This window comes from Euprymna scolopes, chromosome 15 (genome assembly GCF_053919585.1).
Source record: "Euprymna scolopes isolate OS-2025 chromosome 15, ASM5391958v1, whole genome shotgun sequence".
Classification (NCBI taxonomy): Eukaryota; Metazoa; Mollusca; class Cephalopoda; order Sepiida; family Sepiolidae; genus Euprymna; species Euprymna scolopes.
The window spans coordinates 131,985,087-132,005,954 of record NC_136496.1 but is presented as its reverse complement, the minus strand read 5'-3'; the positions used below and the strand labels follow the sequence as shown (position 1 = coordinate 132,005,954).

General features: G+C 35.1%; 1 protein-coding gene across 1 annotated transcript in view; it reads left to right on the top strand.

Annotated features, from left to right (window-relative positions):
• LOC145294255 (slowpoke-binding protein-like) overlaps window positions 1-20,868 on the top strand; it is a 97,166-nt gene that overhangs the window by 67,806 nt on the left and 8,492 nt on the right. The window contains exons 9-12 of the mRNA XM_080141355.1: window positions 6,070-6,179; window positions 7,867-7,964; window positions 13,976-14,095; window positions 17,878-17,939. Coding sequence (XP_079997481.1) covers window positions 6,070-6,179; window positions 7,867-7,964; window positions 13,976-14,095; window positions 17,878-17,939 — 390 coding nt within the window. The remainder of the gene's footprint in view (window positions 1-6,069; window positions 6,180-7,866; window positions 7,965-13,975; window positions 14,096-17,877; window positions 17,940-20,868) is intronic.

Genomic DNA, 20,868 nt, shown 5'->3' with positions numbered 1-20,868 from the left:
TACATACAGGGTATTCAGAGATAGGGCAAGCTTTTTCATCAGTTTGTGTCGAAAATTTTTAGTTTCCAATATATAAATGTATGTATGTATGTCTGTTTGCGTGTCTGCCTTAAACTTTCAATAGCGGCAACGGATTTTACCAAGATCAGTATTGAAAGTTATCCTCTCCTTTAGATTGTCTAGCCTTAATTTTAAAAAATGTCGCTTCCGGTTTGGCGGTGGTCGTAACATCATGAACGCTAGGTTTTACCCCGTTCTTTTCCTCCTTTTTTTTTTTTTTGTTCAACATACATGTATTGAGATTTAGAAAAATCTTTTTAATCGTTTTTTGGCCAGAAAGTTGGCTATCAAGGGATCAAAGTTCAACGGTTTGATCTTTGAAAACTCTACCAAACTCCTCCGTCAATTTTTGGTCTAAGCACTTGAATTTTTAAATGTAGGTTACTTGGATATGGATCAAACTTTTTATTTGATTTAAGTTCCCAAGAATAAATGTTATGGTGTCAAAATTGGGGTCAAAGGTAAAAAAGAATTGACCTTTACAATCTCTACCAAATTACTCAGCTAGTTTCTGGTCTAAACATTTGAAATTGTACACAAAGAGTATGTAGAGATAGGGCAAGCTTTTTAATCCGTTTGGGTCGAAAGTTTGAGCTGCCAAGGGGTCAAAGTTCAAAAGATTTAACCTATCTAGGTTTTTTAAAAGGGGTGAGGGTCCACAATAAGACCTTAACTTTAATCTTAATTCACGTTAGCTTTTATTTATTTTTTTTTAGTTGAATCATATTGTGTCATATAAATTCACCTCATAAATTCACGTTCTTATTAAAGTGAAAGCCAAAAAAAAAAAAAAGTCGGAATTTTAGAATATTCTCGACACAAATTTTGCATAACTTTGTTTTTTCCTTCTCTACTTGCACGCGGCACTCTTTCGAAAATAGATAAATAGATAAATAATAAAAAAAAAAGAACGTTACTTGTTCTCGTGTCAAAAGAAGGAAAAAATCCTGCCCACGTGATTACGTGTCTTTTTAAAAATATTAACATAACCTCTTTATTTTTATTTATATATGTTCAAGCTCCGTTGCATATAATAATATTTGCTTGAATATATATATATATATATTCCAGGTAGAGAAATATCCAAAAATTAAGAATAACTGAATTCAACAAGGCTCGTTGATAGTGCTCATCAAAGAGAGAAAATTATAGTTTTTATCTTTCTTTATGTAAATACAATCATATATTGCTCCGATGTGCAGACCGTTTCGATCATAATTGATCTCATCAGGAAAGAAAAAGTTAAAAATTAAAAAGGTTCAAGATCATTTTCGATTTTAGAGGAGAGTAAATATACTTTTCCACGACTGACGTGAGGCATAAGAACATTAACCTTGCCTCACGTCAGTCAAGTCTCTCCTCTAAAATGGGAAATGTTTTTGAACCTTTTTAATTTTTACATTTTCATGATGAGATCAATTGTGATCGAAAGAGTCTGCACATCGTAGCAAGATATGACTGTATTTACATAAAGAAAATAAAAACTCTCTATCTATCTATCTATCTATCTATCTATCTTTATATATATATATATATATATATATATATATATACAGAGAGAGAGAGAGAGAGAGAGAGAGAGAGAGAGAGAGAGGTGGAGAGAGACAGATAGGCAAAGAACGAACCAACTGGTGCTAAAATACACACAACGTCTCAAACTGTCACGAACAAAATATAATCATAGGTATTACTAAAGATTTTACTTAAAAAAAGGTCAGTTCCATTTTTTCTCATGAAAGGAAAAGCGTGCATTCGCATAACATTGCGATTCTAAACACAAGGAAGAAGAAAAACAAACCAATTCCGATTTTAAACAACGGTCACTGTTTGCGTGTTGAATACATTGTAATATATTTACGGGCATCCCCACTGCTTCCTCTGCGCCTTTGTCACGAAATGGTGTAGTGGGGGACGCTTGGAATGCACAGCATTACCTGCCAATGAAAGTGAAGACGGAACGTGTGTGGGTGGGGTAAAACTAATAATATTATAAGGTAACACACGTTAATCCTGAGACTTACAACGAAAGAAATACGTTTAGACCTGTCCCTGTTTATTTCTGGAGGAAAACAACTTCAGAAGCCATAAATCTTCATTGCTTTATTGTCCTTCCACGTTCAAACCGGGGCCATTTTTACATCACACGTGATCTGCAGCAGAACCATTAACAAGTTCTGCTTTTTCTCATATTATTTCCCCTTTTTTTATACAACAGCAAGAGAGTATTTATGTTAAAGCAATTTAAGTTGCAACACTTATTAAATGAAACGGTTAAAACCTTCGCTTTTATTTACTGAAAAGAATATTCAGCTGACAATTATTTTACGATAAGAAAGAGAATATTTATTGTTTTAAAATTAATAAAATTTACATGAATAAACAAAAGACATATTAGTCTTAGTTATTACGACAAAAATATATTCAACTGACAATTAAAATAAAATAAAATAAAATAAATAAGATGATTTTTGTTTAATATGATTAAACCTTACATAAATGAATGGTTTCAAATAAAATTATCATGCAGTGTCGTTCATTCATATCTTATGAGAATCAGATGATTAGGGTTGGCATTTGTTTCTCTGATATCTTTCTAGTCAGAATTTTATTTATAAAAAATCAGGTACTTGCAGAAATGATCACGTGAAGGTTGCAACCATCGAAAGTGAAAGTGTTTCTGAGAAACGAGCTCGATTCGGCTTTAAAATACGTTGATTTTCATCCCGCGTCGTTAACCACCTAACCACCGTCCCATTAACAGTAAATTTTGCAGATGAAGCAGATAAATATTGCAATGAAGCAATAAAGACAACAATCGTGAAATTTTCACGGAGTTCTGTTATTATTATGGACTCACGAGGCGCTTTCTCACAGGCGATCAAAGATCTCTCATTGAGAAAAAACTGTGGTGTCCCTGAAAGCTGAGTGACAACAAGTCTCCCCAGACGTCCAGTATTCTCCACCTCTTTTGATAACATTTTCAAATGAATTTGAGTTATCGCAACAGCGGCTTACCGTTGATTTCTCGCTGGCAGCGGCCATTGGTTTCTACTAAAATTCGAGAGGCAATAACCCCCCCCCAAGGTCCCAGTTCTCTTTGTAGCGGAGGTCTGGTCAACGCCCTCTCCTCGGTCTTTCAATCCTCCTTGACACTTCTCGACTATTTGGCCTTACACTTTGGGGCGTGGTCGGACCGTGGGGGTATGGGGAGGGGACAGATTATTATTATCATTATTATTATTATTATTATTATTATTATTATTATTATTATTAATGTTTCTTTTTTAAATTTTGTTTTTTACTCACGTTCACTCCAAACAAGGCATATTTGGGCCCATGCATAGAAATTATGTTACATTTAAACTTCTGCGTATCAGTACAGTCAGGGAAGCAGGTAGCTGTTCGATGGAAAAAGCTATTAGAGTAGAAAACTTTCTGCCCCTTTTTTTTACATGGTGGTCACCAGTTATTAAGGCCCAGAAGCCACTCGGGGATAAGGGTTATTTTGTGTACGGTAATCAATGGGATAGTATCGTAGTAATAGTTAGTATTGGAGATTTGATGAAGTGTCATTACTTAAGGTGGCGGTTCATCAGGAATTTGTTTGTGTTGAACTTGAAGACATCCAAGTTGAAGTCGGGGGGGGGGGGGGTAGGCAAGCGGCACAGAGTTCCACAGGCGTGCAGTTCTAAGAAAGAAGCTTTTTTTTCATGGAATCTACGTTTTGATTTAGGCACGGATAAAGAGTGGGAAAATTATTGACAGTGGTTTCAGATAGTCGGGTGTTTTTTTTGAAAAATTGGCGAGGGGGGACGAGAGAATGGATCTCCGACGAGTACTTGCCATGGAAATAACGATAAAACTGAGAGCCTCGCAACGTCTCTTCTGTGGGAGAGAGGTTGCAGGAAAGAGAAAAGGGCATCCCCCACCAAGCCACGAAGTCAATTTTGTACTCTGTCAAGGCAGGATAGGCTGCTTTTTTGCAGCGCCTGCCCATATGTGGCAGTAGTACTCCATCCTTGGACGTACTTGTATTTTATATAAACAGAGAATTGCATCATTAGTGAGATATCTTCTGGAGCGGTAGATGGATTCCACCATTTTCCCAGTGACCTTGGCCACAGACTTGATGTATGTGTTCCATTTAAGATCAGAAGTAAAGGTCAAACCCAGAAGCTTATCAAAACATGGGGCCTCCCCTAGACGAGAGCCATTCATTTCAATCGATGCCAGATGGGGATCAGAGTGTTTATGATGTAATGATAGGAGCTTGGTCTTAGATGCATTAAAGGTAACCAGTCACCTCTTCCTCCACTGTACCACGCGCTCAAGATCTGAGGAGAGAGAATCAGAGAGAACTTTGTCATTTACGATCTTTGATGTGTTGCCATAGATTGTTGTGTCATCAGCATAGATGTCAACGAATGATTTAAATATATGTTTTGCGAGATCATTAATGTAGATCAAGAAGAGAATTGGGCCCAGGATGGACCCCTGGGGGACTCCAGCATTAATACTGTGGGCCTCTGATTTCTGCCCATCAACCACTACTCTTATGAGCCTATCAGAGAGAAATGATTTAATGATTGAGAAAACATTTCCAGTAATACCGTAGCTGGAAGTAAGCCTTTATGCCATACCTTATCGAAGGCCTTTGATATGTCGAGAGCAATTGCCCTAGAAATGAAGCCTTTCTCGAGAGATTCGCTAATTCTATGAGATATAACCGTTAGCAGAACCGAAACCATATTGCGTGTCACTAAGAAGGTTATTTCTGCTGAGGTGGTTGACTACTTCTCTATTTAATATGGATTCCAGCAACTTACTCATGACACACAGGAGACTTATTGGTCTGTATTGAGAGGGAGATGACTTATTACCTGAATTCTTAAATACAGGGCATACTGATGAGGTTTTCCAGGGTATTGGAAAGCACTTCTCCTTAAAGCAACGCTTAAACCGTTTGGTAAGTATGGGGGCAAGTTCTGGTTGTAACTTTTTAACACTATAATTGGAATACCGTCAGGGCCAGTTGCTTTACTGGAATCAAGGTTCTTGATTAGCTTGGCGACCTCACGCACAGATATTTGTATGTTACCTAGTGTGTTGTGTGTTGTGGGAGGAAATATGGGGAGTTGATGGCCTTCGTCGCATAGGGTAGAATTTGATGCAAAGTTCTTGGCAAATAGTTTGGCCTTGTCGGATGCTGACGAGATAATCTCTAGTCCATTGATAATGGTTGGGATAGAACGCATGCTTCTGTTCAGGATCCTATTTGCTATTTGCCAGAACTGTTGGGAACCAAGCCGCTGCTCAGCTACTTTGGATTTAATCGATTGAGCATATAGCTCTCTTGCATTTTTTATTACTCTTTTACAGTTGTTGCTAGCGGTTCTGAAAGCAGCTTTAGTCTCAGTGCATCTATTACGTTGGTAGCTATGGAAGCACCTTAACAGTAAAGGGGTATGATTTTGTGGCTAAGCGGGTTTATCGGAAATAATATTTTTGTTGCTAAGCGGGGTACGTCGAGGGGGTACAAATGTAATGAGTTCATCAGAGAACATTCAATTAAAATTCTTGAAAAATATTGCAGCGGTAGGACAGTGGTTGGAGTTTAGTTGTCAAAGCGGGACCTCTTAGATTAAAGACTTTTTTTTAGACCCTATTTAATAGAGAGACTAGTGGTAGATGCACCAGCGTAGATGTGGCAACAATACTCCATGCATGGGCGAATGATGGCTTTGTAGAAGTACAGGATATTCTCAGGTGTCAATAGTCTTCTAGCACGATAGAGGGAACCCACCTTCTTTGTAGCAGCCTTCGCAATGTCCTCAATGTATATTATTATTCTTATTATCGTTGTCGTTTTTGTTGTTGCTATTGTTATTATTATTGTTGTTGTTGGTAGTAGTAGCAGCAGCAGCAGCAGTAGTAGTAGTAGTAGTAGTAGTAGTAGTAGTAGTAGTTGTAGTTGCTGTTTTTTGTTACTTTGTCTATTCTCTTTTACAGACTCACGGAAATTGAAAGCACCTTACTACAACAGGACGTCAATCTTTTTACAACGATTAAAAAGAAATTAGCCGACTCCCCATCACATGCTATATCAGCCTTAACATTTGGTACGTAAGGGAAAAAAAACTTCTGTTCTCATCTTAATATATTTTAAAATATTATTACTAGCAGGGAGACCTGGCGTTGCCCGGGTTTGAATAAGGATTAACGAATGTTCAACACTTTTATTGTCACCGAAATCGATGAAATCGCAATTTTTCAATCAAATCTACTATTTGCCTTCTGAACTCGGTTTTGCATCTCCTCACGCACTGACTTAAGTAACAATATATTGTAGTCTGCATTGTACTGTAGAGAGCCTATTGTGGATTCTATAAAAGTATTATGATTTCAATTAAAGTTTAACATGCCAAAGCCAAGTATCATGGTTCAACTGTGCTATAAATAGAATCAATCATTTCGAACGCATTTCTGCCTTATCAAGAAATATACTGTTGATTTTATGGGTTGGGCCCTTCTACTTTTGAAACTTCTAAAATACACTTGTGACGTTGGGTTGCATAAGGGTGTTATCTTTGTAAAAATCGGACTGTTCCTTCTTTTATTGTATTTTTTAGATTATCAATTTTCGATAAGTATTAGAGGTACTTCGATGTAAATCTTATCTAAGAACACTCCCAAACACAAGAAGTACATTTGTGTGAAATTTCAAAGAATTCTGACCGCTTAGAGCAGGCAGTCAATCAATTTGATTACAATGCGTGATTTCAATTATTTCAATTACAATAAAAGTATTTGAAGTGTATAAGATTCGTTTCTCCTCATTGCATTCTGGAAATCGTCGGGTCTCCCTGCTACCCATATATACCTTTAAAATCTCTCTGACTAATGATATTTGCTTTTAAATGTATCTAACTGATCAGATATCTTATTTTAAGTTTAACTGAAGAACTACAGTTTTTTTGTTTGTTTTTTATTTTTTTGCAGTGTATTTATCAAGTTTTGTCGTTCGGTCACGCTCTAATTTGAAATAACATATTCGTTTGGTAACACTTAAAATGATAGCATTTTTATGACTAAACACACATCGAACATATATTTATTTCCCTCCTTTCAATTGGATTAGACAACACAACGCCAATTAATATTTCGAAAATTCAGTGAACTAGGTAAAGTGCATTCTGACCTACGAAAGAATGTGAAAGGAGTTTCATCAGCTTTCACCGGTAGGAGTGCATCAGGCATACTATAACCTCTCTTAAGAGAGAAGGCAAAAGACTGGCGTATATTTCGGTGGCGTTAAATTGTTTATATATATTTTTAATTAACTTTTCTTTAATAATACATGCATTTATTCAAATAAATAATACATTAATAAATTATCCTTTTTTACATATCAATATGTAAATATCACAAAATTTCATCTGATGTCCTATTAGCTTGGCAGGTTGAGAGCAGGCTCAATGCGTTTACATGAATAGGCACTCATCAAGCCAACTCAATTCCCGATGCCCCCGGTGTGGTCCGTTATTATCAGACCAAATCTGTTGAGAAAATAACTCATGGCGGGGCCGATCACCCACTTGTCTTCACAACAAGCACAAATGTAACTTTGGAACACAAATGTTGGAACACAAATGTAACTTTGCAGTCATTCATTTCAGACTTTTCTCCTCTTAATCAGCTATGTACTAGTATGTATTTAATTGATAGTTTTATGAAGCAATGTCTTTTAAACCGCTTTTGCTGCTCTTTCATTTGAATATATAATAAATAGGGATATTCTTTTTACAGCTCATCTTTTATTCGAGATGTCCGCTGGATACGAGCTTGATTCTGCTCACCCCAAATCAGACCACATGGCCTGCTGTGTTCATCCTGCTGTTAGAAATGTAAGTTTGACTCGTGTATAAAGTCAGCCAATTGGAAGCACGTATCTTAAATATGATTTTCACTTCTTAGACGAATCTTTGTCATGAATACATTTGACCCTATTTTTATCAATTTACTTTTTCCTACTTAATAATTCATTGTAATATTTGAAACACTCCTTATATAAGGAACTGTTAGAGTTGTGCATTTTGACTACACAGCACAGTTGATCAGCATAAGTCGTTAAAATTACATGGATAATAAAAGAAAGTAGTTTATTTTATTTTAATGTGCGTATTTCTATCATTAACAACTCAGTAGTTCTATCACAGGTCATTATCAATGATTTTTCACTGGCAATAAACGGTGATGGGAACTGAAGACCGAGTTACAAGTCTTTCCAGCTTTCAAGTTCTCATCATTTCTTTAGATAACCATTGAAAATTACCTCGCTTAACGCAACAGCCGCATACTATTGATTACTTGTTGGCAACGACGATTAGTATTTCCTGGGGTTTGGGTGATAAAAAGTTTCCCTAAGGTCTCAGTGTTCTCCGCAACCTTTCAGTCGAGGTCTGGTTAGTGCTTTCCATCTTTAGTCCTTCTATCATCCTCGACTTCCCACAGTCATTTATTATTATTTATTATTTATATATTCATTATATATAAATTTTATAAAATATTATTTGGAGGTGTGTGTTCAGCAAAAAAAAGGAGGAAAAGAATGGAAAAAAACCCTGACGTCTTTGCTGTTATGATCACCGCCAAACTGGAAATGACGTAGTTATAAATTAAGGCTAAACAATCAAAAAGAGGGGATGACTTTTGAAAATATCGGTGAAAAAAGCGACCCCTCCCTGTAGAAAGTGCCTAGTTGAAGATGAAGAAATTGATGTTTTAGCCAATTTTTCGGTATTTGTCGTCTGAAGGGTCGAGCTTTAAAACGATACTGATCTTGTGGAAATCCGTCGCCTCCGTCGAAAGTTTTAGGCACACATGCAAACATACATACATACATTTATATATTGGTTGCTCAAATTTTCGACCCAGACCTATTAAAAAGCTTGCCTTATCTCTGAATACCCTTTATGTAAAATCTGAAATGTTTAGACCAGAAATTAGAGAGTAATTTGGTAGAGACCACAGAGGTAAATTATTTTTAACTTTAACCCCTATTATGACTCCTTTACATTCATTGTTTGGTGTTCAAATCAAGTTATTAAGGTAGATCAATGTCCAAGGAACATATATCTAAAATTTCAAGTGTTTAGACCGAAAATTGGCGGAGGAGTAGTAGAGTTCTCAAAGGTCAAATCGTTGAACTTTGACCCCTTAACAGCCAAATTTCTGGCTAAAAACTGATTACAAAAATGTTCTAAAATCTCATTACCCTGTATATCAAATTTCGAGTCTGTATACTGCAAATTGACAGAGTTATTGCGTAGGGAAATGTACACAGACAGACAGATACTTTCACTTTTATAGATATATAGATATATTATTTATATATTTACTATTATTTATTATTATATTATTAGTAATTATTAGAAGTTTCCACACAAGCTATCATCAAACATTGCTCTTCGACAACAACTTGTGGTATTTCCTGATGTCAGATTGACAACAATCTCCCCAGATTTCTAGTACTTTTCACCTCTTCTGATAACCCTTGCACATGAATTTGCGTTGTCGAAAAACCATTTACTATTGATTTCTCGCTGGCAACGGCCATTGCCACTAAGCCTCTCCAAGGTCCCAGTCCCCTTTGCACTAATCCAGTTGAGATCTGGTTCGTGCTTTCTCTCCTCGGTTTTCAATACTCTTTGACCCTCCACGACTATTAGGTGTGGTGCTAGTTGATGCCAACACTATATTTTGGGGGTGGGGGCTGTTAACTTACAATTATACGGTTTCAATTTCTTGGTTACAAGTGGTGTTTCTTTATATTTTTGCTTTACTGTTTGACTTCTGTAAGTTTCTATATGTCCGGTTAGAGTTTGTAGCTCATGTGTATTAGTCTCGGCATTCAAGGGGGTTCCTTAATATTTCTGCTGTCTCCATTATTGTTATTCCTTATATCTTCTCAGCCATACCCCCGATTCCAATCTCTCATTCGTTTTTCGAAGCTTTTCAGCATTGTTCCTAGTGCTCCTACAATTATTGGTGTTATCTTGACTTGAGAGGGTAATGCCTGAGAACATGATATAATGACAGGAAAACAGATACTACATTACTCCGTCCAGAGAAAGTTGGTAATGCCTGGGAGAATGGTTTCATAACGAACGAGTATATATTACATTGTCCATTTATAAAGGAGACGGTAATGCATGGATAGATGAGCTCATTACAACGGAACATATACAAAACACACATATAAAAAGGATTGGTAAAACTTGGAAAGATGATATTATGAAAATAGAACAGATAATACACTATCCCTTGAATTGAACAGTGAAATATACAGTACATTGATTTGAAATAGTTTAGTAAACTGACATGAGTATCTATATATTAATACGATAGCGTGTGTTTTTTTGTTTGTCACTCTTTCCAGTAAATTTCATTGGTTGAGATTTAAGAACACACACGCTATCGTATTAATATAGAGATTATACTAAATGTGAGTTAATGGATTTGGTGAGTGTTTAATGAGATTCCAGGCACAATCCTTCTTTTCGAGTAATGGGGTGTGATAGTCTGACTTGTTTACTTCTGATGATGACGTCATTATCTTCTGTTAAAAAAGATGCATATATTTATGATGTACTACATTGACATATCCCAAAAATCACATGGATGTATTGCTAATTCCAAAAATTAGGTAAATGGATCAGTGCACACTAGGGGCTTATTTGTAACATTCCAAAAAATACGTAAATGTATCAAGTAATCCTGAGTTTATATTTTCGTCCTAAATGTCCTCATGGCAATAATTGCAAAAATTCTTCTTAAGGAGGGGGTATTAAAGTCACTGGAATGCTGAGACTGATATTATACTCAGAAATTCATGTTAAAGTAATGGCTGCCTAATCTCTAACCGTATTAATGTTTTTATGTATTAATTTCGAAAAGCTGCTGAAAAAGTTTATGATTTAGACATTTCTTTATTTCAAGTATATTTTTAACAATAGGTGGGGGATATGAAGTCAGTCCCGGAAATGGTTGAAATCGTTTACGATTTAAACATTACTTTATTTCATGTATATCTTTAACAGTGAGGTAGGGAATATTAAATCAGTCCCGGAAATGGCTGAAATCGTTTACGCATTAAACATTACTTTATTTATGGTTGATACAGTTTACGATTTAAACTGATTGCCGAAATTAGTAACATACCCAAGAATAATGAAAAATGATGAAATGTCAGTTAATAGATCGGTGTGCTTGTAATGAAATAATAAGCTGAGATAATATATCAAAGGAATTATTTTAGTAAGGGGGGCGATAATGTGGGGTAAAATTATAAAAAATGATTGTCAAAATAAGTAACCTATCTAAGAATTATGAAAAAAATGATGAAATGTGAGTTAATTGATCTGTGTGTTTGTAATGAAATAATCATCTCAGACAATATATCAAAGTTATGATTTTTGTAAGGCGAGGCGATAATGTCGGTCTAAATTATGAAAAATTATTGTCGAAATTAGTACCATATCCAAGAATTATGAAAAATTATGAAATGCGAGTTAATTGATTGGTGTGTTTGAGATGAAATAATTACCCAGAAAATATATAAAGGTCCTCATTTAAGTAAGAGGCGATCATGTGGGTCAGAATTGCGAAAGAAGAGTGTTTAAATTAGTAAGATATCAAAGAATTATGAAAAATAATGAAATGTGTGTTAATGTATTTATGTGTTTGAAATGTAATAATAAGCCCAGATAATATATCAAAGTTATTATTTTAGTAAGGGGGGGGCTGATAATGTAAGTTAAAATTATGAAAAATGATTGTCGAAATTAGTAACATATCCAAGAATTATGAAAAAATGATGAAATGTGAGTTAATTGCTTGGTGTGTTTGTAATTAAATAATCATCCCAGACAATGTATCACAGTTATTATTTTAGTAAGGGGCGCGATAATGTCGGTTAATATTATGGAAAATGATGAATGCGAGTTAATTGATTGGTGTGTTTGTAATAAAATAACCAGCCGAGCCAATATATCATTATTATTATTTTAGTAAGGGTGAGCGATAATGTGGGTCAAAATTATGAAAAATTATTGTCGAAATTAGTAACATATCAGAGAATTAAGAAAAATGATGAAATGCGAGTTAATTGATTGTTGTGTGTTGTAATGAAATAATCAGCCCAGACAATATATTAAAGTTATTATTTTAGTAAGGAGGCGATAATGTGGGTAAAAATTATGAAACATGATTGTCAAAATTTGTAACATATCCAAGAATTATGAAAAATACTCAAATGCGAGTTAATTGATTGGTGTGTTTGTAATGGAATAATCGTCCCAGACAATGTATCAAAGTTATTATTTTAGTAAGGGCCGCGATAATGTTGGTTAACATTATAAAAAATTAGTTTCGAAATTAGTAACATATCCAAGAATTATGAAAATGATGAAATGCGAGTTAACTGATTGGTGTGTTTGTAATGAAATAATAAGCTGAGACAATATAGCAAAGTTATTATTTTAGTGAGGAGGTGCGATAATGTGGGTTAAAATTATGAAAAATATTTGCCGAAATTAGCAACGTATCGAAGAATTATGAAAAATGATGAAATGCGAGTTAATTGATTGATGTGTTTGTAAGGGGGGGGTCGATATAGTTTCAACAAAAGGGCTAGAATAATATGATGGCGAACGCCCACAGAATGCCCAGCAACAATATATTACATTTGAAAAATGTCGCTGTTGAATTTCCACAGGTCCTGGTTGTTAAAAGAGTCATAGCATATTTTTTCACTTAAGATAAATACCTAAATATCGCTATCAGTAATAGATATACGCATAGTATTATTAGTATTAGTACTACTTGTAGTCGTACTAAAGTAATTATCAAGTAATTGTAAATTTATATCTGATAGATGTGTTTTGTTTTTAACTTTTTTTTATATATGTATTGCTTTTAAATAAGAAAAATGTTGATGTTTTTAGCTAGACTTCTATTTGTGATCTTTTGTAAAAGGCAGCGAAGGAGCAAGATATTGTAATTCAAAGGTAAAAAAAAAAATTTTTTTTCATGTCCCCTATTGTTGTCAAAGTTATTTCTCGAAAATCATTGGATTATTGGAAATTCTCTAGCAAAATGAAAATATGAATGCTTGTCTGTTGTAATTCATGTATGCTTAGATATTTTAATGTTTAAATAACTGTTTCTTTACAAAAAAATCAAGTATTAAATTACAATATTTTTCAGGAAAAATCAACTATAAGAATTGATAGAAATTCATATAAACTTAAATATATACGTAATTTGAAGAATGAATCGAACTTTGTTAATAAATATATGCATTGGACTGTGAAATGTAATTATTAAAGTCAGTCATAAAAAAGGAAAAACAGAATGACAAAATACAAAGTCTTGAATTTTTATGTGTTTGTAATCATTTAACAATTCCAACCTTATATAATGGGCCTCTGACCTAGTGATAAAAATATTTTCTGCGCTTCAAGGATGATTATTAAATATTACTGAAACATAAATATTTGTTGATGTTGAATTGTTGGACCTAACCTGTTATTGACTGTGTAATATTTATCTTATTATTATTATCATAATATATATATATATATATATATATATATATATATATATATATATATATATATATATATATATATATATATATCAATGCAAATGCATCTGTAGAAAGGTTGTTTAAGAATTGTATACACAAAAATCCCAATGTTTTCCAGCATTGTCTTAAGCGACTTCATTTTCTTTTCTCTGTTCTAATTTCATTTTGATTCTTTCTTTGAAAATTATTATGATTAAATGAATATATATATCATAACGTTTAGAAGCGTCTTTCTGTTCTAATTAGAATTATTCTTTCTTTCTGTAGGTACTGGAATTCATATTCAACCAGAAACCAGGACACTATCCGACTCTTGAACTGATTTCTATGTTACCGTTTTTCAGAGATCAACCCCATCCGGCATTGCAAAACTACAAACCTTCCCACGTGAGTGACATTTATTGTCAAACTAAATAAAGCCGACAATATGCATGTCTTGAGGCCTTAAATCAGTTTGAAAGCCGATAATTGTAAGAAAAGCTGGTGTTGACAAAGCTCCTTCTCACACATCAGGAGTCTACGTTCCAACCTTCCAGAGGTTGAAACCCAATTGCAGGAGACGAAACCGGACATATTCTTTCTAAGCGAAACTGGAATAGGGCCGACCACTTCCCTAGATGAGTTCATAATTAACGGATACTCTAACTTAACATCGAAATCTGACCCCAAGATCGCCATGGGCATGGAATATGTGCCTACATTAAAGATGGTTTCCCGTGTGGCAGGGATATCTCAAGAGAAGATCCTAATTTACCTTATATGTGCTTCCAGGTTGCACTAGCTTACACCACTGCATTTGTATTTGCCCTCTATCGCCCCCGCAACAGCGTAGTTACTATCTTTAAGAGTATATCTGAGAAAATAGACCATATCCTGTCTGCACATCCGTCGGCTAACATTCACATTTGTGGCGACTTAAATGTCCATAACGTGGAATGGCTGACCCACTCAAATAAGACAGGTAACGAGGGGAGGTTCTGTCATGACTTTGCCATTGCCTATGACCTCACTCAGATTGTTCGCGAGCCCACCCGAGTGGCAGATACTACCGGTCAGTTTGCAAGCCTTCTAGACCTTTTTCTCTCAACCTTCCCTGAGCTATGTTCATGCACTCTTCTTTCTCCTCTAAGATCTGCGTTGTATCAGTTAAGATAAAAATGAAATGTAATAAGTCCCCAGACGTACCCCTCCACCGTACTGTATACCGATACTCCATGGCTGACTGGGATAGCTTCCGTACATTCATATCTGATCTACCGCTGCATTCCATATTTAAAAAGGATGTGTCCTCTATAGTATCAGACCTAACCGAATGGTTAATTTTATGCATAGACCGATTCATACCATCTAAAAATTCCAACAAAAACCTAACAGCCAGCCATGGTTTTCCCCAGAATGTGCTGCTCCATTGTGCACAGAAATCACTTTTTCTATAACTACCAACGTAATAGATGCACTGAAACTAAACCTGCTTTCAGGAACGCCAGCAGCAACTGTAAAAGAGTAATAAAAAATGCAAGAGAGCTATATGCCCAGTCTGTTAAATTAAAAGTAGCTGATCAACGGCTTGGTTCCCACCAGTTTTGGCAAATAACAAATAGGATCCTGAACAGAAGTGTGCGTTCTATCCCAACCATTATCAATGGACCAGAGGTCATCTCGTCAGCATCAGACAAGGCCAAACTATTTGCAAAGAACTTTGCAGCTAATTCTACCCTATGCGACGAAGGCCATCAACTCCCCATATTTCCTCCTATAACACAAAACACGCTAGGTAATATACAAATATCTATGCATGAGGTCGCCAAACTAATCAAGAACCTTGATTCCAGTAAAGCAACTGGCCCTGACGGCATCCCAATTATAGTGTTAAAAAAGCTACAACCTGAACGAACTCCCATACTCACAAAATTGTTTAAGCGTTGCCTTAAGGAGAAGTGCTTACCAACACCCTGAAAAACCTCATCAGTATGCCCTGTATTTAAGAATTCAGGTGATAAGTCATCTCCCTCTCAGTACAGACCAATAAGTCTTCTGCGTGTCATGAGTAAGTTGCTGGAATCTATACTTAATAGAGAAATAGTCAACCACCTCAATAGAAATAACCTCCTTAGTGACACACAATATGGTTTCTGTTCTGCAAGATCTACCGCAGATATGCTAACGGTTATATCTCATAGGATTAGTGAATCTCTTGACAATGACTACCTTTCTAGGGCAATTGTTCTTGACATATCAAAGGCCTTTGACAAAGTATGGCATAAAGGCCTACTTCACAAGATTTCCAGCTACGGTATAACTGGAAATGTTTTCTCAATCATTAAATCATTTCTCTCTAATACACTCATAAGAATAGTGGTCGATGGACAAAAATCGGAGGCCTGCATTATTAATGCTGGAGTCCCTCAGGGGTCCATCCTGGGCCCAACTCTCTTCCTGATCTACATCAATGATCTCCCTAAACACATACTTAAATCATTCGTTGACATCTATGCTGATGACACGACAATCTACGGCAACACATCAAAGGCTGTAAATGATAGTTCTCTCTGATTCTCTCTCCTCTGATCTCGAGCATGTAGTTCAGTGGTGGAAGACGTGGCTGGTTACCGTTAATGCATCTAAAACCAAACACCTATCTTTACATCATCAACGCTCTGATCCCCATCTGACATCAATTGTAATGGGTGGCTCTCGCCTAGGTGAAGCTGAATGTTTTGACAAGCTTCTGGGCTTGTCCTTTACTCCTGATCTGAAATGGAACACGTACATCAAGTCTATTGCCAGGGTCGCTGGAAAGATGGTGGGTTCCTTCTATCGCTCCAGAAGATATCTCACTACTGATGTAATTCTCTATCTATATAAAAGCCAAGTACGTCCAAGGATGGAATACTGCTGCCATACCTGGGCAGGAGCTGCTAAAAACAGCCTATCCTGCCTTGACAGAGTATAAAATAGACTTCGTGGCTTAGTGGGGGATGCCCTTTTCTCTTCCCTGCAACCTCTCTCCCACAGAAGAGACGTTGCGAGCCTGTCTTTGTTTTACCGTTATTTCCATGGCAAGTGATCGTCTGAGCTCCAATCTCTGGTCCGCCCTCGCCAATCTTTCACGAAAAACACCTGTCTAGCTGAAGCCACTGTCAAAAATGTTCCCCACTCTCTATCTGTGCCTAAATCAAAACGTAGATTCCATGAACACAGCTTCTTTCTTAGAACAGCACGCCAGTGGAACTCTGTTCCGTCTGCCTGTTTCCCACCTGATTACAACTTTGATGTCTTCAAATCCAACGTAAACTAGTTCCTGATGGGCCGCCCCCTTAAGTAGACGCTTTATGAAATCTCAACACACCGTACTGTACATGCAATAACCCTTATCCCTGAGTGGCTTCCAGGCCTTGATAAGTGGTAACCTCCTTATAAAAAAATGTTCCTCAGTGATATATAAATGTATAACGACATATCTTCATTATCTGCTTTTACGGTTTTTGACCGAAAATTTGGCTGCCAATGGATCGAAGTTCAAAAGATTTTACCTTTGCAATCTCTAGGAAAATATTCAGCTACTTTTGCGTCTAAACATTTTAAATTTTACATAAATCTTGTTCAGAGATACAGCAAGCTTTTTAATCAGTTTTGGGCGAAAATTTGGCTGCCAAGTAGTCAAAGTTGAAATAATTGACCTTTGAAGACTTTACCAAACTCCTCCGCCAATTTTGGATCTATAAACTTGAAAATTTTGATGTAGGTTACCTTAACATGAGTCATACTTTTAATATATATATATATATATATATATATATATATATATATATATATATATATATATATATATATATATATATGCACATACAGTTATGAACAGTACATAGGGCCTGAGCAAAGCCGGGCTGAACTGCTAGTATATAAGAAAAATAGAACAATAAAATATCAAATGAATAACATCAAGCATTAATACATTATAAATTGTTAAAAAAAAATAATCGTACAAATTACCCATACAAAAAAAAAACTGTGCTTGGGTCTCTCGTCTATATTACATATAGAATATTTCAAATCACACTGTTGTATTATTGATTCAAAAAAAGTAAGCTGTTTTGATGCTAATATAAGTAAAATGAAAACTTTCGTATATATTTATTTTGATGATTGATTTGTTTCTCTCATTACAGATCCCGCTCCCGTCACAAGTTAAAGACCAGCTTAGAAGTGTGAGAAAGGGCAAACTAGTAAGGTAAGATCACGAAACAGTTTAGAAATTATTTTCTTCATTATCTACAGGCAAATTATCGATCAATTTGAAAAAAGAGACAAAAGAATGATGTAAATAGATCTGTAGTCACAATTAAACGTCCACTTGTGTATCCAATTTCATGATTTATTGCTCGCAATCTTTAATGAATTCATTTCGTGCCTTCAACTTATACACATGAGCTCAAACTCAAGCCTATGTTTATGTAATAACAACGTTCATATTTTGTTCTGGTGGAATAAAAAAGATAAAGAAAGAAAGGAAAGATGGTTTATTGATTGAAACAAACGTGCTTTTCACTGGAACTTTGTTACGTGGTAGACTTTCTCCAACAACAATATTTTGGGCTAAGAACAAAGTGTAGTATTTGTTCTGATACTATACTTAATTTTTTTCTATCTTCGGTCAGAAGAGGAAAAATCCTTCATGACTGAGACAATTTTAATTTTTGTTCCTATCTAGAGTGTCCCGTTTTGGGAGTTGGATTTTTCTTAAACCGACCGTGAAATCTGTATTTGTAAAATTTGACAGTACGATACTAGCACAATCTTCAAGAGTAACAATAGCTGTTCTACCAGAATTATTTCAAAATAAAAGCATTGTAAAGAAACATAATCTAAAATAATTAATGAAACGAAAATTGCTGTTTGTAAAAGTTGCAACACAAAATATATGCGATTCTACGGTAAGTGCATTTATTTTATCTGGTGGGTATGTTGAGAAATAATTTCATAAAACAGTACCATACCATCAAGTGCTGGAACAGAAATGACATTACACACTTATCCGAGATCACCTCGAAAGTTCTACGAAACCGATGCGATGTACGCGCTCTTCGCCGGCTTCTTGATCTATTTACCGTTTAAAAATACGGCTAAAATATGATCTGTAGTTGTTTTTATTAACACCTGTTTGCAATATTCGATACAGCGTCTATAATAAAGTAAATACTTTCTATTTTACCGTCTGTTTCATATGTAGATTAAGGCACACTTTTACATAAACGCCTCATCATCACACAAACACGCATCCAGATGGCACAAGCCGAACAAAATAATTAAAGTCAACATATCAGCCAATAAAAATAATGCCTGTAACCTCAGAATTATACAATTCATCCTTATGTCAAATGCAAATTAAACATGAATGATAAGGTAGGGACAAACTCTACGTTCTTAATATAAGACAATTCATACACAGTACTTCCTTTATTCAACATACGATGTTTATAACTGATAGATAGTTTAGCTTCAAGTCAAAACTCAATCTACTCTCACCCTATGCACTATAAATAGAAGTTCTAGGCATATCTAATACAAAACAAATTTATAATCTATCACATATTTATTTTAATATTAACACACACACATACATTCAAAAACTTGAGAGAACTTGAATACCCTTAAGAAAGAACGTGAATAGCCTACTAAACATTGTCCTCGAATGTCTAAGGTCTCGCTGTAAGTATTGTTGCCTATAGTAACAAGACTAAGTTGGATACTCCACCGGACTAGATGAATTCTTGTCCTGGAATCCTGTCAGAACAAGAGACCACAAGAAATATATATGATATAGTTAACTAATCTATTGGGAAGATGAAAATAAATGATCTTTACTTCTTTACTGATTCAATATTTTATAGGTAAAAAAGAATTTAATGGAGCACTCAAATATCGATGTATTTAATACAAAGATCAATTGTTAGCCTCAGAAAGAAGCCATTTGATTTTTGAGAACTTTGATTGAAGTTACATGAAACAAAAGATAAAATTATTCGTCAGAATCCAATTTATTATGACCATCAAGGGAGACAACTGCTTATAGCCACTAAAAGAGGGAAATACACTCCACTCTTCTTCCATATGACACCACCTTTTATCAGAAATATAAAAATATAACTTACTTGACACAGCTAAGTTGTGTTCATACCAGTCGGCAATACGTCATCGAGTATCGGTCCACAGATAGTGAACTGTTGTCGTTTCTTCTGACCATGCTCTGCCAGGCTGCGATATAGACCAATTCTCCCAGGCTTACACTTCTCTTTGAGAAGGAGGTAGATTATTGTTAATCGCTTACTTCGCCCCAACTAAGCAATGTTGACAGACCATTCACTTTAATAAAGAGGTTTTATGACGAAATATTAGAAATACGCCGACCTACATTATTTGAATAAAAAAAAATGAAATAGTATATTTTGAAATGAAATAATTAATCACAATTGCCAAAAAGCATATATTGTCTTACTGTCGTTTTTTCTTGTTTATTTTTCCTCTTATTCAGTTCTCCCAGTACGTACACAGTGTCCACACAGTGCCCACCGCATCGTCACAGCCTTCTAAAATATAAATAAATAAATATTTCAATTCAATAAAAACACCCTAATATACATATATGTGCGTATATCTATTAATTGCAATCAACTCTACATGAGTCAATCTAAATAGATGTTATTCTTTATCGAGAGCTGATGTAACGTATGAAGACTAAGTAGTAAGTGTAGTCTTTGGTGGTTCTAGTTTCGGAACGCCTAAGAAAATTCAGTAGCGTGGCCTTGATCGCCTATACAATTACGGGGCTTAATGCACAGTTCCTGTTATTCCTTGCTTCACCAGTGATCCGTATGTAAACAAACAAAATAAAAAAAATAAAAAAATAATAATAAAAAAATAAGAGGGAAAAAAAGGAAACAATTCAAAGTCTCCAGGGGCATAGGAGTCTGGACCGGCGTTAGGTTTGCTGTCCTTTTTTCTGTTTGCTGTCTCTTGAAAGAAATCAACCCAAATAGATTGCTTTCGTTTGATATTTGAGTTACAAATTCCGTAATAAAATAAATCCGAGTCGTAAATTCTTGTTTTTATAAAGATTACTTAAAATAAATCTTGATTACAATATTTGCTATTTTATGGAA